Source organism: Podarcis erhardii (genome assembly GCF_964252035.2).
Source record: "Podarcis erhardii genome assembly, chromosome: 3".
Classification (NCBI taxonomy): domain Eukaryota; kingdom Metazoa; phylum Chordata; class Lepidosauria; order Squamata; family Lacertidae; genus Podarcis; species Podarcis erhardii.
The window spans coordinates 41,865,498-41,883,192 of record NC_138507.1 but is presented as its reverse complement, the minus strand read 5'-3'; the positions used below and the strand labels follow the sequence as shown (position 1 = coordinate 41,883,192).

The 17,695-nt window shown below is 42.6% G+C and overlaps 1 protein-coding gene across 1 annotated transcript in view; it reads left to right on the top strand.

Moving 5' to 3' along the window:
* Positions 1 to 612: 612 nt before the first annotated feature.
* The window catches only part of SNAP91 (synaptosome associated protein 91), a 67,376-nt gene continuing 50,293 nt past the window's right edge, over positions 613 to 17,695 (top strand). Inside the window, exons 1-2 of the mRNA XM_081857581.1 lie at positions 613 to 721; positions 2,142 to 2,301. Of these exons, the coding sequence (XP_081713707.1) occupies positions 2,172 to 2,301 (130 nt within the window). The 5' untranslated portion in view covers positions 613 to 721; positions 2,142 to 2,171. The remainder of the gene's footprint in view (positions 722 to 2,141; positions 2,302 to 17,695) is intronic.

Here is a 17,695-nt window from a genome sequence, read left to right as displayed (position 1 = left end):
GGGAGAGATGGGGGGGTTGGGGTTGGGTGGCATGTTTCTACAGTATTTTACTTACTATATGTAGCGTTTGGTGTCAGCGTTGCTTGTGCAGGTTCTTTGCTGTTCACTTGTGTTCCTTTGGCTCTTTACAAAATAGTTTGATAATATGCTAACTTAATTAGAAATACTACAGTCCAAAGGGGAGAGACCTTGCTATATTTTCACATATTTGAAGTGAAAGGTACCCCCAAACAAAAATACAGGTATGCTGAATAACACCGATGTACGTATATAGTAAAACTATTGGGCTGGTGGTGGGGAAGGAAGAGGGGCGCCGCCACCCCGGTTTCTCAACAGTCAGCAGCTGCCCTTCCCACGACTGGGCGCGCGGTTTTTTTCCAAGGCGGGGAGAGAGATTCCCACCGCGCGGCCCGCGAGGGGTGTCCCTTTTAAGAGCGCGGGGGGGGGTGTTGGGGGGGGAAGGCCTTATCCGGTTCTTACGGCCCCCTAGAGGGCTGTCCGCTTCGTCTGCTCCGAGTCACCTGACTCCGAAGAAGCCACAAACCTGCGAGGCCCCGTGAGGAACGAGCAAGAAGAGCCGGCAAGAAAAGGCAAGGAGGGAGCGAGGTGTGCGCGCGCGCGCAGACACACACACACACACACACACACACACACGAGAGCGCGCGTCGGGGGTTGCGTATTGCACGCACACATGCATCCTAGCAGTGGCACCACAGGGAAGGTTTGTGGCCGCAACCGGGGATTAGGCAACCGGGGATTAGGCTAGAAATAGCGGCGGCGGCGGCGGCGGCGGGCGTGGAGAGCTCCCCCGGCACCCGCTCCGGCCTTCGCGCATCCCAGCCCTCCCTGCACCTGAGGGCGCGGCGGCGTGTGCGCCCAGGGCGCGCCTTTCCCGCGCTCTGGAGCAAAGGGGGCCGCCGGGGCTCGGCGCAGCTGCGAGCGGGCGGGGGCGAGAGAGGTTAGCGTGTTGGGTGGAGGGGGGCGCAAGCGGTGGAGGAGAGACCGTGGCCTCCTCGCGAGCAGGAGGCAGCGCCAGCAGCACCGCGAGGGGCAGAGCAGAGGCGCGGCAGTCGCCAGAAGGACGCGGACGCACTGACAGGTCTGCTGCTGCCGCTGCCGCTGCCGCCTCGGGCACTTCCACATTCTCCGGGGAGGGGACGGGGAGAGCAGGCCTGGCTGGGCGCTGCTTGGTAATCCCCGAGGCGAGGTGGGGAGACGGGAGGGAGGGAGGGAGAGATGCAGATATGCAAGACTACTAGCCAAACGCCGCTGCCGCCGCCTCTGCTGTCGTTCCTCTCCCCCCCCCCCCGGAAAAAGGGGAGGGTTGCATTGCAGAGGGCGAGGAGAAGGAGACAAGCGGCTTGGAGAGGGTAGGGGGGAGAGGAGGGGGAGCGGGGGGCTGCGGGGTGTGAGAGATCGCCGGGGTGGGGTGGTTTGGGATTGGGAACCGGCGGCCTGCGGTTGTCTTCAAGACAGAGCTGGCTGGGGGAAAGGCACCGAGAGGGCATAACATGGCGCAATGATATGATAATCTCCCACCAGAGAGAGAGAGAGAGGTAGAAACGCAGGGAGGAAGGCGAGAGAATCCCGTTGCTGCAGTAAGAAGCCCCGCCAGCAGCAGGAGGGAGCGGTGGTGACAGGGCCGTGTTGGAGACTGGCTGGATAATTCAGTCCCTGGGCCCTCTTGGGGCTCTGTCAGGAAGGCCCAGGGCTGGGAGATCTTCTGTGAGGTTGAGGGGAGGGGAGGGAGAAAGCTTCATTTATTCCCCACCCCCCATAAACAAGAGAGATGAGATACATAGTGGTTTGCAGGAACCGCCATCATACTCAAGGGAGGCAGGCAAGGGAAAGGACACCCCCCCCCCACACACACCCTCGGAATTCATATACAGTATTATTATGTGGGCATATTTCTGTTTCGTCTACAATGCCCCAGAATCTCTCTGATATAGTTGCAATGCAAACACTTACACAACAGAGGAGGTGGCATGGGAGGACGGAGGGAACCTGGAATGAGCCAGGATTTAGAAATCAGCTTTCGCTAGTTAAATAATTGTCCATATATATATATATATATATATATCCTTTTTAGAAAGATTATCCTCCCCTCAGTTGTTTTTCTTCCCCCCTCCCCCTTGTAGAAGTGGTAGCAGTCCTAGAATTAGCCGAAGATGTCGGGTCAGACGCTGACAGATCGCATCGCAGCTGCTCAGTACAGCGTTACAGGATCAGCTGTAGCTAGAGCCGTCTGCAAAGCAACCACACATGAAGTGATGGGGCCCAAGAAAAAACACCTGGACTGTAAGCATCTTTTTATATAAGTGGTTCGCGTGTGGAGGGCTAGGGAATCTGTGTGGTTCTGTGCTCCTGGGGTCCATTGCCCTCTGGGTAATCAGTTTCTTCTGCCATTAGAATTAAATGAAGTGCTTAAAAAATGAACTTTTTATTGTAGCAATATAACACCTCAGAAATGACTTAGTCCCCTTATTTTGCTTCATTTTGACCTTCAGGTTTTAGGACAGGTGCATGTATCAGAGAGAAAAGGCCTGTGACTACTTGGAAACTGCAAAAGTATTCTGGCCATGCTTTGGGCGAATGAGTTTAGATGAGGGTGGATGTTGACTTGAGTTGCTGTAATGTGGAGATTATCTCTACAGAGAGGTTGGTTTGATCGTGGCAAAACTGAATGATTCTTGTTCATTGTAATGGTTCCATTGTGTATCGTTAATGAAGGGTAGGAAAGATGAAAATTTTAAAGTATGTCACATGCACCACTCATCCCAAATGAAATCGCTGTAGTGCTCTTAGTTGTGTTATTTTGTGCAGCCATCCTTAATTGTGTTAGATCTTCATTCTGCACTCATTTGGCCTTCATTCTATATTGTAGGGAGTGGTAGTCAAAATGGCTAGACCATGGTTGGGCCATCTAATCCTACTTTATGGCCCTCATATTACAGTTTGTAATCCTAAATACTGCGAGCAGCAAAGGACAGAGTAGTTCTGATCTTCTGTACTCAACACAGCAAAATAGAAACCTAAACAACACCAGTAGAAATGAGAATGTCCACAGACATCAACCTGCACACAACATCTCTAGGAACTCCTCCCATCACCCATCCGTAATGAAGTTGCTCATCAGTACTGCCATAGATCCCACACAGAGAAGGCACCAACAATATATGTGAATGGAAGGGATACCATGATGACATCACAGGGCCCTGTTACATCTTCCTGTGCACATTGCACAGGTGCATTCTGTAACTGCTGGCTGGGACTGATGGGAGCTGTGGTCCAAGACATTTGGGGGGCACCAGGTTAATGAAGGCTGGGTTAGGAGGACAAGCAAGCACACACACCTGCAGCCACAAGTTCTAGTACAGGGTCAGGAGTTCAGATGCCTTGGCAGCTGGTGGCAGACTGCAGATAACTCTTTTAAGAGGGACAATGTCATGGTTAAATGTGTCCCCTTCCATTCACACTTGCCACACTCTATAGGGCTGAAGGAGGTAGGATCTGTAGAGCACAAGCTTCTCAGGGCAAAATATTCTGTTGCTGAGATGGATAAGTGTTATGACTCTGCACTTCCTTCTTTATTGTTGATTTTGCATAGCTGTCTGTGCAGGCCCTTCCTTTAAGTAATGAGCTATGATAGAAATAGAGCACTGTACACAAAGTTTTCCAGATGTACATTTGTATCCAAGCAGGTCTCACTATCTGAACACAATGCATTCTCCAGGAATTGTTAGTTAGGTGAGCGTTCTTTTAATGAGAAGATGATTTCCATTGATTCCTATGGGGGAATTTTATCATGCATTCCGACCATGGAATTCTGACCCCAAAATGACAAACAAAACAAAAAACAAAACTGGGAAACCCAGGACAACCCTCTGAAAAAAGATTTGTCTGATCTCTCCCACTTCCCACCATGGTTTCTGGTGAAACACCTGCTGCAAACCAGCAAAACATAAGGCTGCTTATTTGTTTACAGTACTACACATAAGTCTGGCTGTTTGGATATCTGAATCTGTGGTGTGTATAATGAGGTTTGGGTACTAATTCCTCATGTGAATGTTTCAATAACATGTGAATGTTTCAATAACAAGTGTTTGGATAGTGGGACCTGTGTGTGTTTTGATTCTTTGGGCAGAATAACATAAAACTTGTGCCATGCTTGTTATGTGATTGGTATTCATTTGCTAGGGCTCATATAAGTATATTGTTATTATTATTATTAATTATAATAATAATTTTGTTATTATGGTTATCTGTCTTCCACAAATGTCACAAGGCTATGTAGAAAATATTATACAAATGGCTAAAACAGCATAGAAAATGGCAGAAGATGAAATTAAAAACAATACAAAGCAGAGACCCATTCATCCAGCTGGGAAAGCTTGTCAGAACAAAAAATGACTTTTTTTCTGGAAAGTGCAGATATTTTCCTGTTGCATATTGACAGGAATGCTGTTTGACAGAACAGGGGGCAGCCACATTGAAAGCCCTGCTCTGAGTTATTGTGGAGTGGACTATTGTGAAGTAGATACATAGGAAGATGCCTTATGCCAAGTCAGGACCATTGGTTTCTCTAAATCGGCGTTTCCCAAACTTGCAGTCACTGGCAGCCAGAGTGGACAGTATGGATTTAGAGCAGTGTTTCCCAAACTTGGGTCTACAGCAGTTTTTTGGACTACAGCTCCCATCATCCCTAGCTAGAAGGACCAGTGGTCAGAGATGATGGGAATTGTAGTCTAAAAACAGCTGGAGACCCACATTTGGTCTCTAAATCCATACTGTGCACTCTGGCTGCCAGTGACTCTCCACGTTTTGAGGTAGACTTACCTGGAGATGGCAGGGTTCAAACCGGGGATCTCCTGCATGTAAGGCATGCACTTGGCTCCTGAGCTACAGCTGTTCCCTGTGCCACATTCTGTTCTCTAATGTGGGATGGGTGAGGGAAATAGGGGTTTGCATGCCTATTTCTGGGTCTCCATTGACTTGAAGTGTGTTTTCCTGTGGTTCTGATAGCATTAGTCTCTAGAAGACTAAATTATGCATTTTCCTAGAATAGTACAGCACTTCTCACCATGCCCCTGACTCCAACCAGACTTTCTCTGTGCAGCATAGGGTTATGCTGGTGTAAATTCACTACACTTGCATAGCATCACCTTAACTGGGTTCAGCAGAATATGCAGTAGCAATCCTATCCTCACTTAGCAGAATAGGATTGCACTGTTACTCTGTGACATCTAACTGGGTTTTGTTTAGCTCTCTTGATGTAATCACTTTGTATAGAAAAGCTGCATAGTTTAATGATTAGCCTGACATTGTTTAAAAACTTCAAAGATTGGACATGAAAAGCAGGGGCATAGTAGAAATAGTGACCACATCCTCTCTTTTTTTGCACCTGCAGATCTGTTTAGAGACAGAGGTAATTGAAATTGCCAGCTGACAACCTTATAGGCAGTGATTGATGCATTGGGACTTAACCTTTCTTGGCTATTGTCTGACTATCAGACCACATTTCACGATAACTACATTATATTAGGAATCCAAAAGGCAGGATAATGTAATCTTTTAAGCAACTCCATCTAGCCTTATTGTCGCGACCTTTTTAACATATAAACATGCAAACATGGTGCCATGTGAAGTTGTTAAGTTTCCATCCCTAATCATCTTGGCCTAATATGCAGTGGCATAGCATGGGTTGTCAGCTCCCGGGGCAAGGCAAGTAATTTGCGCCCCCTAACCCGTGGATTTTAGCACTCGAGTACGAGCGCGCCCCCCCCCAGATGTTGCGCCCGGTACCACCGCCCCCCTGCACCCCCCACGCTACGCCACTGCTAATATGTGAAGATAATAAGCTTCTCCCACCCAACCTTTCACACATGTCCGCTCTGATTTTTAATTGGAAAGAAATTTTACTGAATTCAGTGAAAAATGTGAGTAATTATGCCTAGATGTGTAGCCTTAGAAATACTGAGATGGGTGAGTGGCAGTGCTGCTGGCCCAGGGATACATATTCCCACTTCATTTGCATTGAATAAATTCAGATGTATGTACTGAAGATTCACGTAATCAGTTATTGCTGTAGATGTTGGCCATGCGGTTTTTGGGATTGGGAGCAATATACTTCTGGAAAAATGAGATTAACTTTGTAAGTAAGAAGCACAAGGTGGAACTGTAATCAATTTATGGGGAAATTTATGTATGCTCTTGAACAAACTCCTCTGTTTTATAATAGCAAAAAGGAGAAAGACAGGGGAGAGGCATTTGGAGAATAATATTGGTGTTAGGGATCTCGGAGCTTGCACACTGCTCTTTAAGGCACAGGAGTCAAAATTGGGAGAAACTACAAAGGTAGCCTCTGCTTTTCTAATAACGGTAAGGTGGCAGCACCATTGGGGGTTCAGGTGTGCGCAGTGGCAAGGAGCAGGGAACAGTACAGTATAGTGAAATAGGACAGGTGCTAAGAAATCTTGGCCAGCCACCACTTTGCTGAGCTTATGGGGCCACAGTCGATGCCTCTTGAGACCCCAGAATGCCTCACAAGAGAATGATGTGTCTACATTGTGATTCCAAAAATGTAAAATGATCTTATTTTTCCTTGTAATCTAGTCACTGTCCCCTCCTCTTTTTTTTTTTTTTTTTTTTTTTGCTATGCTGCTCATTTTTGCTTTCATAGGCCATTTTTCTTTGCTTTTCTCTTTACCCTGTTTCCTTTTTTTCTTGATATACCAAAGTGTAATAATGTAGTATTAATTAAAAAGGTGGGGAGGGAAAGAGAATGATGCCTCTAGGAGCAAATGTGACTTAAAATGCTTACTTTGAAGAGGTTTACCTGGTTCTGCCTTTACGAGCAGCAGAATATGGGACAGAGTGGGGAGGTTCAAGATATTGTGAGTGCCCAGATTCTCTGATAAGTAAACCCAGATTCTCTGATAAGTGGAATGTGGTGTCTTCCATTTCTAGATACTTGAGCAACATCTGTCCTGCTATAGTATGGATAGTGAAGCATCTCAAGAGACCTGCTTTGCAGCCTAGGGGAAGTTTTTTTTTTTTTAAAGGTACCTGTGTTTTTAATAGTCCTAAGTCATATAGCATCTTTCCACATTAGAAATATGGGGAAAGATGCTATATGACTTAGGGCTATTAAAAGTGGCTGAATGTGGTAGTTCAGAAAAGCACCAATGCCACTGGGGGAAGGGACAGACATGTTTAAACTTAGAGTGGTGATGGGAAATCTGAGACTTGCATTCCTCCCCCACCTTTTTTTTTTTTTAAGTAAACACAAGCATGGTCCTAAATGTGCATATAGTAATTTGTGACCCTCTACAACTTTTTTATGTGTGCCCTAGTTTTTGTTTCTGCATTCCATGGTTTGGAACATGTTTCTCAGAAAACAGTCCTTCAGAAGTTGAATTTTAATGGTTGCTGGCTGTTGTGCTGGAGAAGGCAAGTAAATAATAGAATGAATGTACATGTGACAGAAAGCACACTACTGGGACTTCCACAGTAACTCTCCAGAGATAAGCACTTCCCTTGTAGAGGAAAGAAATGAGAGCAAAGCAAATAGGCTGTTAGGCTAGCATTTTATGAATGGTTTACTGTGGGGATGAGCACGATTAATTCAACTAGGTAGACCCCCCCTTTTATTTTTTTCAAAAAGAAGAGTTTGGATTTGATATCCTGCTTTATCACTACCCTAAGGAGTCTCAAAGCGGCTAACATTCTCCTTTCCCTTCCTCCCCCACAACAAACACTGTGAGGTGAGTGAGGCTGAGAGACTTCAGAGAAGTGTTACTAGCCCAGGGTCACCCAGTAGCTGCATGTGGAGGAGCGGAGATGCGAACCCGGTTCCCCAGATTATGAGTCCACCGCTCTTAACCAAAAGTAACTGAAGGCAACTTACAAAAATATAGCACATAGTTTAAGAGCAACATAAAGCAAAATCAGAGCAAAAGCTAAAAATTTACTCATATTTATACAAAAAGGGAGGATGAGGACACCCCTACTTAAGGAGACCACAGATAATTAAAAGGCCTGTTGGAAAAGGAATGTTTTTGCCTGGCGCCTAAAGATAGGTAATGATGATGCCTGGCATGCTTCCCTAGGGAGAGTAAGTGGGGATCTGCCACTGAGAAGGCCTGTCAACACTGTCCACAGCTCCCTCAGAGGGAGCACATGCTGGATCATGTGGGGGAAATATTGGGGTCCTGAGCCACATAAGGTTTTTTAGGTCAAAGCCAGTGCCTTTAATCGAGAGCACAAAATAATTAGAAGCCACTGTGGTTATGCTGGAATGGGTGTGATATGTTCAGATCATCTTGCATTGGTAAACAATCTGGCTGCTGAATCTGCACCAGCTGAAGTTTCCAAACTGCCCTCTAAGGCAGACAGAGATGGATTTAGGGGAGCGTGGCCAGTTTGCTGGCACTGGGCACTGAGTTGAGAAGGAGCCCTAGCGGGCATCATAACAGTGCCGAACAGTGGAAGGCAAGAGGCAGCGGGGTGCCTATGTGTAAGTAGTAATAGAGCATAGATGTCTGAAGGGTGATATGTTCAGATCATCATTAAGATATCTCCAAATAGAAAACTCTTTAGCAGTGTGGATCCAAGACACACATTTTGGCCCTGGTGTGGAAACGGAGCCACAGTATGTACCCCTGTTGAATTTCTATTAGAAAAGTACTGAACAAGTAACATGCTAGTGCACACTTTTGAATCATTCCCACTGTTCTCTTCCCCTGTTGCAAGTGGAATCAACAAACTATGAGCCTTGGCTTGCTGTGATGACTAAACTGGTGCTCATGATTTGTTTTTCTCCAAATAAACCACAATCTGGAGTGAAGGTTTCTTACTGGCTTCCTGGTTGTGACTTGTTTGGGAGAAACAAACCTTGGGCACTGGTTCAGATATCATGGTAAGTCAAGGTTTGTGGTTTGTTGCTCCTGCTGTTGCTTGGAGAAGAGTGTAGAAGGAAGGATTTAGCAGTAATCTTGTTTGTTTCTTACCATGTCATCTTCATGATAATGATTGCTTGACTTATCTTCAGAAGTAGACATAAGCTTGTTGCCCCTGGTTTTACAAATGGTGGTGGCAGAGTGATCAATAATAATGTGTGGAGTTGTTTTTTTGGTTTTTGTTGGTTTGCTTTTGTTTTTTAAGATGCTGAATTGAAATTGCTTTGGTCAGGGCTAAATTATTGAGATAGCCACTGAAGCAGTATGAGTAGATAATATCAGTGATTCAGATAGCACTTTGAGAATGATCATCTGCATTCTTTCTCTGTATGCTATCTGCAAGAAGGAAAGAGGAGGAGGAGGAGGAAGTTGGAGGTTAACTGCAGTTTGAGGAGCATTTTAAACATTAAGGAGCAGTTTACTCAACATGATTTCAGTAGTGCATGTAATTTCAGAAATGACATGGTCTGGGAGTGCCCCCCAAATTCTAGAATGTATTCGTTGGTCTACATCCAGATACAAATGAAAAACATATATGTGTGTGCATGCAGCTTCTCAACACTGTTTTCACACAAACTTCTAATTCATAAAATCTTTAGAAGCAGTATGAGAGATGCTTTAAAAATATTATAGTGGGGAAAAACCTCCACAGGTGCACAGAAACAAGCTTGCTAGACTCAGGTCTGGACTTTAATGTTTTAAGCAGATTGTGAAGCTAATTGCAATCCTAAGCATGTTCACCCTGAAGAAAGTTCCACTATTCTCGATAGGACTTGTTTTCTAGGTAGTGTGCTTAGGATTGTATCTGAAATTCACCATCTATGAAGAACCTTCTGGTAGTCCTGGGAACAAGCTTTAAATTCTGTTTACAGCCAATCTGAATTTTGCAACTCTCCATAAATTATACAAATTGAGTAAATTTGCAAAAGGTAATTTAATTGATGGTCCTTAGAGGTTTAATTTGATATAGGTCAGAATTTTAGAGGCAAGAGGTACAAACCATTATTTGAGGAGGTATCATTTGTTCCATAAATAAAACCCAGTTCTTGGGTTCATTCTTTGTCACAGGAAAGAGTGACCAAGAAGCAGAGTCAAGGCTTGGGCTGTGCAGTTCTAGAAAGCACTTGTTGGCCTGTTTTGGAGTATGTCTCGGCTTACTAAACAGTGAGATGCATGGCCTTAGTTTTCTGTTGGGTCTGAATTGGAAAACCAGAATAATTCAGGATATCAAATCATCATCTAAAGTTGATGTTTAAGATACTGACGGTGTTCATCCAGAGGCACCTGTAAAACACTTGATCTCCTTTGGTAGTTCTCTGCTCCTTCCATCTTTAATTATGAGTGTTTCACATTTTTGTCCCACAAGACTACCTTTCACATTGGTTCCATTGCGGGTGGCTGCAGTGCATAGATGACGGGTTTCTAGAAGGGACCAAAAATTGGCTTAATAGTAATAAGTACACTTGGTGCCAGGTGTATTTAATGTAGTGTGGGACGCCATCCTAACTGAAGAGGGAGCCTCCAGGTTGCCAGCCAAAAGCAGGGCATAGGATTGATACATGAAATAATGCAGTTGGCAGGAAAGGTCAGCATAAGGAGGTTTAGGAGAAGCTTTGCTAAACAAGGGAGCCTGGCTGATGTAGGCATTAGGCACTAAATAATAGCATGCACCAAGCAATACTGCCTTTTTGTAGCTCTCATGTTGGTTTAGCATGGAAGGGGAAGCTTCCTTGCATGAATTATTGAGAGAGAGTGCTACTGAAAGTGATAATTTGACAATATAAGTACCATATGTTTGGGGTTCAAGACATGTTTCAGTCATGACACTTTAGGCTGTAATGAAAACTTGGCTGTCCCTCATAAATATGAGGTATGGCATCTAGGAAGAAAACCTAAGTAGAAAATTTATGGGAAGCCTTTTTTTTTTAACAACTAAAATGCCAGTACGGTAATCAAGTTGTCATTTTTAGAATTTGAAGAGTTGCTTTAGAGGCCATAATCTCAGTGGTTATATTTTAATGGATAACTGTGTGTGAACACCTGCTAATAATACTTGAAAGTTCTTTCTTTCTGTGTACAAATGTGGAAGCATGCATGGAGCAGCTGGGTCCAGTTGCATTTCCCCGATTTTAGGAAAGCAGGGGCAGAAATGGATGACATCTCAACTGGGTACAAGCTTTAAACATCTGGTTTCTAGAAAAACTTTCAAGACTAAGAGAAGGCCCTTTGTTGTTTTGTATAAAGAACTCAAGTGCATTCTTTAAGGAACAAAATAAAAAAAAAATCCTTCCAGTAGCACCTTAAAGACCAACTAAGTTTGTTCTTGGTATGAGCTTTCATGTGCATGCACACTTCTTCAGATACACTGAAACAGAAGTCACCAGACCCTTATATATAGTGAGAGGATGGGGAGGGGTATTACTCAGAAGGGTGGTGGGAATGGGTGATTGGCTGATGAGTATGGTAAACCTGTTGATGACTGTTAAAGACTGCAATTGGTCTTACAAGGAAAAGCAAGGGGTGAGATGGCTAAAAATAGCTTTATCATGTATAATGAGATAAGAATCCAGTGTCTCTATTCAGACCAGTTCTCTCCATGGTTTTAAGTTTGGTAATAAGTTGCAGTTCTCTTTCCAGTCTATTTCTGAAATTCTTTTGTAATATGACAGCTACTTTGACATCTTGTATAAAATGTACTGGAAGATTGAAGTGTTCTCCTACTGGTTTCTCTGTCTTGTGATTCCTGATGTCAGATTTATGTCCATTTATTCTTTGGACTAGGGTTTGTCCTGTTTGTCCAGTCCCACCACCCTTCTGAGTAATACCCCTCCCCACCCTCTCACTATATATAAAGGTCTGGTGACTTCTGTTTCAGTGTAACTGAAGAAGTGTGCATGCACACGAAAGCTCATACCAATAACAAACTTAGTTGGTCTCTAAGGATCTTGTCTTAGATCAGGCAGTGATCATGTAACCTGGCAATGTTAAGAGTAGACTGTGGTAATAAGTTCTACATTTGAAAAGTGTTTACATGTGAGTTGCTATTGGTACATATGGTTTGAAGCCTTCATTGCTGAACTCCTGCACTTCTAGGTGCAATGCATGGTGTCAGTTGTGGCCTTTGGAGCCCTAAATGGCTTAGACTTTGTAGATTTGGAAGGACATATCTGTTGATAAAACTTTAATTTGGTTCACCTTGGGATTAAGTAAACTTTGATTCCAAAATCATTGTCCTGTGTCCATGCATACAAAAGCCTAGATTGTCTTAAATAGTGCTTACACTGCAGTAGTGTAATCTTCCAATTTCCTCCAACAAGCAGGGGGAACTGTATGCTTCTAGTGCTTAATACTTCTCCTGTTCTTTGGTTGTCTATAGATAACAACTTGTATTTCTGAACTCTTCTAGGGTGCTTATAATATGTAATTCAATTATCAAGTGGATTAATTTTTATTTCATGGAGACCTAGAATAGGTGGAGTAGCATCATCATTAGTAGCAGCATCATTAGTAACGCCAACTAAGTCAGATTTTTGCAGTTAGCCACTTGCCTCATTATTTTATCTGGAACATTAGTTTGGGCAAGCATAGCTCACCAAGGTGCCTCACGCTATTATAAAAACGAAAACAAATCTTATCTCAAAACAATCAAAACTGACAAAGGCAGCAACATTCACAGTTATTAAAAGGCCAGTTAAAAACAGGTTATCAAAAGGAGGTTCAGAAAAGATGAGCTTGTTGGTGAGTCTAGTCCATGCATTGGCAATGAGAGCAGTGCATGCTGTGCTCTGTTCTTGCATATAGCTGAACTCTTGACAACTACAAGTGTGGTTCGGATATGTATCTGAACTGTTAAGTCAGGCTCAAAGTGAGGCAAGGCTGAGAGAACAAACTGGTGCAGTGCAACGTGTTGTACTACTTTTGCATTCTTGAAGCTCAAACTATGTCCCACCACTACCACCATCTTCTGGCTTCAGTGGCAGGGCCTAGGGACAAGACAGAATGATAAGTGTCCAGCATCGGGACTTGATGGTAGATTGCTGCTCCTTGAATGAGTCCTTATGAGCTCTCTGACTTTAGATCGTGTTTGCAAGCATCACAGTCCTGATGCTCTTTGAAAAAGATGCTTCATACAAATCATTAAAGATGAATATTGTGTATGTCACCTTTTCACCATCTCTTACAAATCTTTCCTGCCGGGGATGGCCACAAGGGGTCTGCAGAAACTAGGCTGCCCGGGGAGTAGAGGTCTTGATCATTGTAAGGCCTTTGCTGTTACTTACAGTATAAAATGTTGGAATACTGCCAGTATAATTTTAGAGAGAATAAATGGGCTGCCAGGTAGTTGCTGGTGTCATAATATGTTAAATAATTGTCATAATAGCTAATCTACTGTGTAGGCTTTCTGGTCTAGCTACTTTACATATTGAAAAGAAGAAACCCCGTCCCCATCAAATTTAGTCCTAAAGTGCACTACTTAATGTTCTTGCTTTTGTCAAATGACTGCTCCAACCAAGTAATGCTGCTACTTTTGTAAATGTGAAGTAAAAACAGAAAGTACCAGAAGTATTTTGCATAAATTCTCAATCTCTTTTTACATTAACCCTGCAAGATAGGCTGGTATTGTCATCTACATATTACAGACAGAAGAGATTTTCTGTGACAAAGGTCAGCTAATAAGGGTCAGTTTGTATAAGGAGCAGAACCAAGCGTTTAAGCTTTTCCTGGATTGTACTTTTTCAATAGGGCTGAGGTTGCATGTTAGCATACTTATCTCATGGAAAGAAACTCTCTGCATGTCAGATAATTAGCATTCTAGCAAGAAAGCTGTGCTGAATCCCTTTCACTAACGTACCATTTCTGCATTTTCCATGGCGTTAGCAGGTAGTAGAGAATCTCTTCTGTCCCTCCCAACTTGCAGTCTGAAGTTGGGACAGTCATAAAGAAGTTTTGCCACTTGATTCTGCGTAATGTATAAACTGCTTTTCATAACTTGGTGATATTTAAACAGAAACCTATGTGGCTCATGGTGCATTAGTTTAACCAGCACACCAATTCTCACTCTAAAAATGGTAGACTCTTCTTCTACTGGCAGAAGAGTATTTTACATAGACCTTATGGACTTGTAGAAAATGGGGCACAGTTATTACTTTGAAAACTATAAGTGAAATATTAGCAAGACATGACTCTGTTCAGAGACCTGACAGCCAATCAGCAACTAGCTGCAGGTGACTTAACTGTTTTGGACCTTGAGGCATTTTGCATTTTGCACTTCTTCAAGCATAACTCATCAGTGTAGCCCCTGTTTTTTGCTTCAAGTGTTTTACAGTGCTTATTAAAGGGTGCACAAATTTTCAGGTGAAAATAACATTTCATTCTAGGTCTGATAGTTTACCTACTTAGATCTACATAGGCAATGTGCTGCTAACTAGCCTAAACAAAAATAGAGTGGAAACAAATGCCAACACTAAAAATAGAAGCACTTTTTGTCAAAAATATATATTATATTTTGTCAAAAAATAGAAGCACTTTTTGTCAAAAATGTGTGACACTGTTTCCATAAATTTACCTGTGTAAATTTACAGTGTTTAAATGAATATTTAAGCAGCATGAATATCTAAAGCAAATTAGGCAGGAAAACCAGAATATTATTCCTTCAAAAGGTAGTTATAATTTTCTTTTACAAGAATATTCACTAAATGTCCACTTAAATTGTGTTTTATCTTAAATTCCCTGAGGTGTTCAATGCAAGTGTTTAAAGTAGCATTCTGGTGTTTGTGAATAGCAAACAGCATTTATGTTCCTGCAATTAGGGGTCTGACCTTTGTGGCCCCTCTTCTCACATGCTTCCATACATATATGCCTGCCACACTTTTACTATTGCTGTTCTTTCATAGCTACTCCTATAGCAGCTGAAGTTCTGCTGTTTTCTTCTGGCTTTAAAGACGTTCACATAGAATTAGATGGTGAGAATGGACCAGACATTTGTTGACATAAGCCCTGTGTGAGTATTGTCTTCGGATAGCTGGTGAGCTAGTTGTTCTTAAAATTCAGAACTTAATACAGTGGACAGCTCCTGTGGCTGACTTAATAAGACAGCGTGCCTCTAATGACTGCAGGAGCTGTTTTTAAGCTATGAGTGCAACAATTAGAGCCCTTACTTTCCTAAATCTTCCCTACTAATTATGCAGCAGACCCTTGGTAATGATGGTAACGAGATCACATTTAGAGCAGATTGCACAATATTTCATCACTGTTAGCCAAGAAACTGCAGTGAAACAGAATGTCCTTTTTTAAAGACCTAAAATTGCCATTTGAGACTGTGTAATTAAGAGACCTCTGGTTATGAACTTAATTCGTTCCAGAGGTCCATTCTTAACCTGAAACTGTTCTTAACCTGAGGTACCACTTTAGCTAATGGGGCCTCCCACTGCTGCTGTGCCGCCAGGGCGCAATTTCTGTTCTCATCCTGGGGCAAAGTTTGTAACCCGAGGTAGTACTTCCGGGTTAGCAGAGTCTGTAACCCGAAGTGTTTGTAACCCGAGGTGTTTGTAACCCTAGGTACCACTGTATTGGTATGGGGGAAAAGATGTGAGGCACCTTCCTTTAGCTCCAGATGTTAGCAAGTGTCACTAGAATAAAATTATGGTAATGAAGGTGCATATTTAGTTGTTTGTTTTAATTCCTATTTCACAGTAACATGTTACTCACCTAGTTCTTGCGATTAGGATATCAGTATACTTCTATATCATTTAAATCCGCTGTGTGGCAACTTCCTTTTCTTTTACAAGTAGCCTAGTGAACAATCACACCCCTGTTGGCTCATCTACTTAATTTTAAAATTTACTATATTTATATAAGGGTTGCCAAATAACATTTGCTTTGGGCATCACACACAAATGAAATGATAAAATACAATTAAAATAAATAATAAAACAGAAATATCAGAAAATAAACTGCCAGCTTAAAAATTAGAGAGATGACTAAACCAAGGTGATTAAAAAATAACTAGCACAAATAGTGGTTCAAAACGGTAAGATCATTTATCCCCCCTCCCCTTTGGCATGGGAGAAGGAAAAGGTCCCAGAATGACCATAAAGAAGGTACTAGCCAATCCTCTCTGAATTAGAGGGATGTCTGTAATGCTTCCATTACGGTGTATTACTACATCTTTGCACCCTTACATTTGAAGGGTCACAGTTGTGAACTTGTTTGTATTCCTTGAGCAATATTATTGTTTTGTTTTCATTGGGTTGTTGTAAGCTGCTTTGAGTATTTCTGTTTTGGACTAGTGCCAAATTAAAGAAATTCTAATTTGTGTCTTAATTTGTGTATGTCTGTCTCTGGGAGGCTGAAAACAAGTTAAGCTTTTTTGGGAGTAGGTGTTTGGGAGTAGGTTAGACTAGAAACAACAACAGCAACAAGGACTGTGACCCCTAATCTCTGAACACTGGTAAAAATGGAGAAGAACACTTAAGCTTACCACCACAAAGCAAAATACAGAAAAAGCATAAGAAAGAAACAGACTAGTGAGTGGCACTTTGTCGAGGTCAGCTGAGGTTACACAAAGCTATGCTTCAGCATTTAATGTGCTGGCTGCTGCTAGAGGCTTGAAAATCCCCATGCTGCTTCTCGTTTGCTCTGCTAGGGAAGAAGTATAAATGAAGAGTACAGTGACAATTTACATTCATGTGCCTTGTTCAAATATGGAGCTGAATTCCTTTCACCAACATCCTTTCAGCCTGCCCCCTCTCCATTCTCTTGCTTACATATCTATGCCTACTTCTGTAGCTGAAAAAAAAGATGTCATGTTAGTCCCAGAAATTGAGACTTAAATAAATAATTGCTGCAGCATTTCTCAAACTGGGCATGGAGACCTTTTGAATGCAAGATTGCTCAAAAGTAGCTCAGCAACCTTCTCTGGAAGTTTAATTAATGACTGAATCCTGTTTTGGGATCTGTCAATGAAAAGCTAGACAAGCAATGTGTTGTGAGGACAGAATCTTGGTGTATCTCTATCTGAGCTGCAGTTCCTGAGCATCTGCCAGTGCCTCTTGGCTATTACGTTCTTAGTTTCCTGAGTCAAAACATGAATCTCTTTGGTCAAGGTAGGGATAGGGACTCTTGCAACATTAGCAGAACAAATTTCACTGCCCTTAATAACTTGGAGAGACTGTCATGGGGGTAATCCTTTCCCTTGGCATTTCTGTTTGGCATTTCTAGATCAGTATGTGGGAGGAGTTGGTCTGGATCGCCTTAGGTTATGTTTTGTAAAGAAAAGTGACTAATAAATGATGATGATAATACAATCGTTGTGTTTTCTGGGGTATATTCTGCAGGTATAGCTGCAGCAAATAGCAATTGGACCGTGATGGATAGACTGGCTTTGTGCCCATTGGTTTATTTGGCTAATAATAGTGAAACTATGCATTGGATGCTAAATTTGGCAAATGATACAGTGCCCAGTACATGGGTAAAGCTGCCTGAAATGTAGCAAATGGAAGGATTTTGACTTCATTTTAATTTTAGTCTAGCTTCAAAATCTTGTCACTTTTTCCCTATTCTTTCCCAAACTTGCGGAGCTAGAAATATAAATGCTTAATTCTGGGATGAATTCCCATCTTATTCACCTTCATAGTAATGTAGTGCAAGGAGGGAAGTTAGTTGTAAGTGAAGGGGGGGGGATAACTGTAAATAATTGTGCTTTATGTCCACTGACTTCATACCACAGGTAAGTC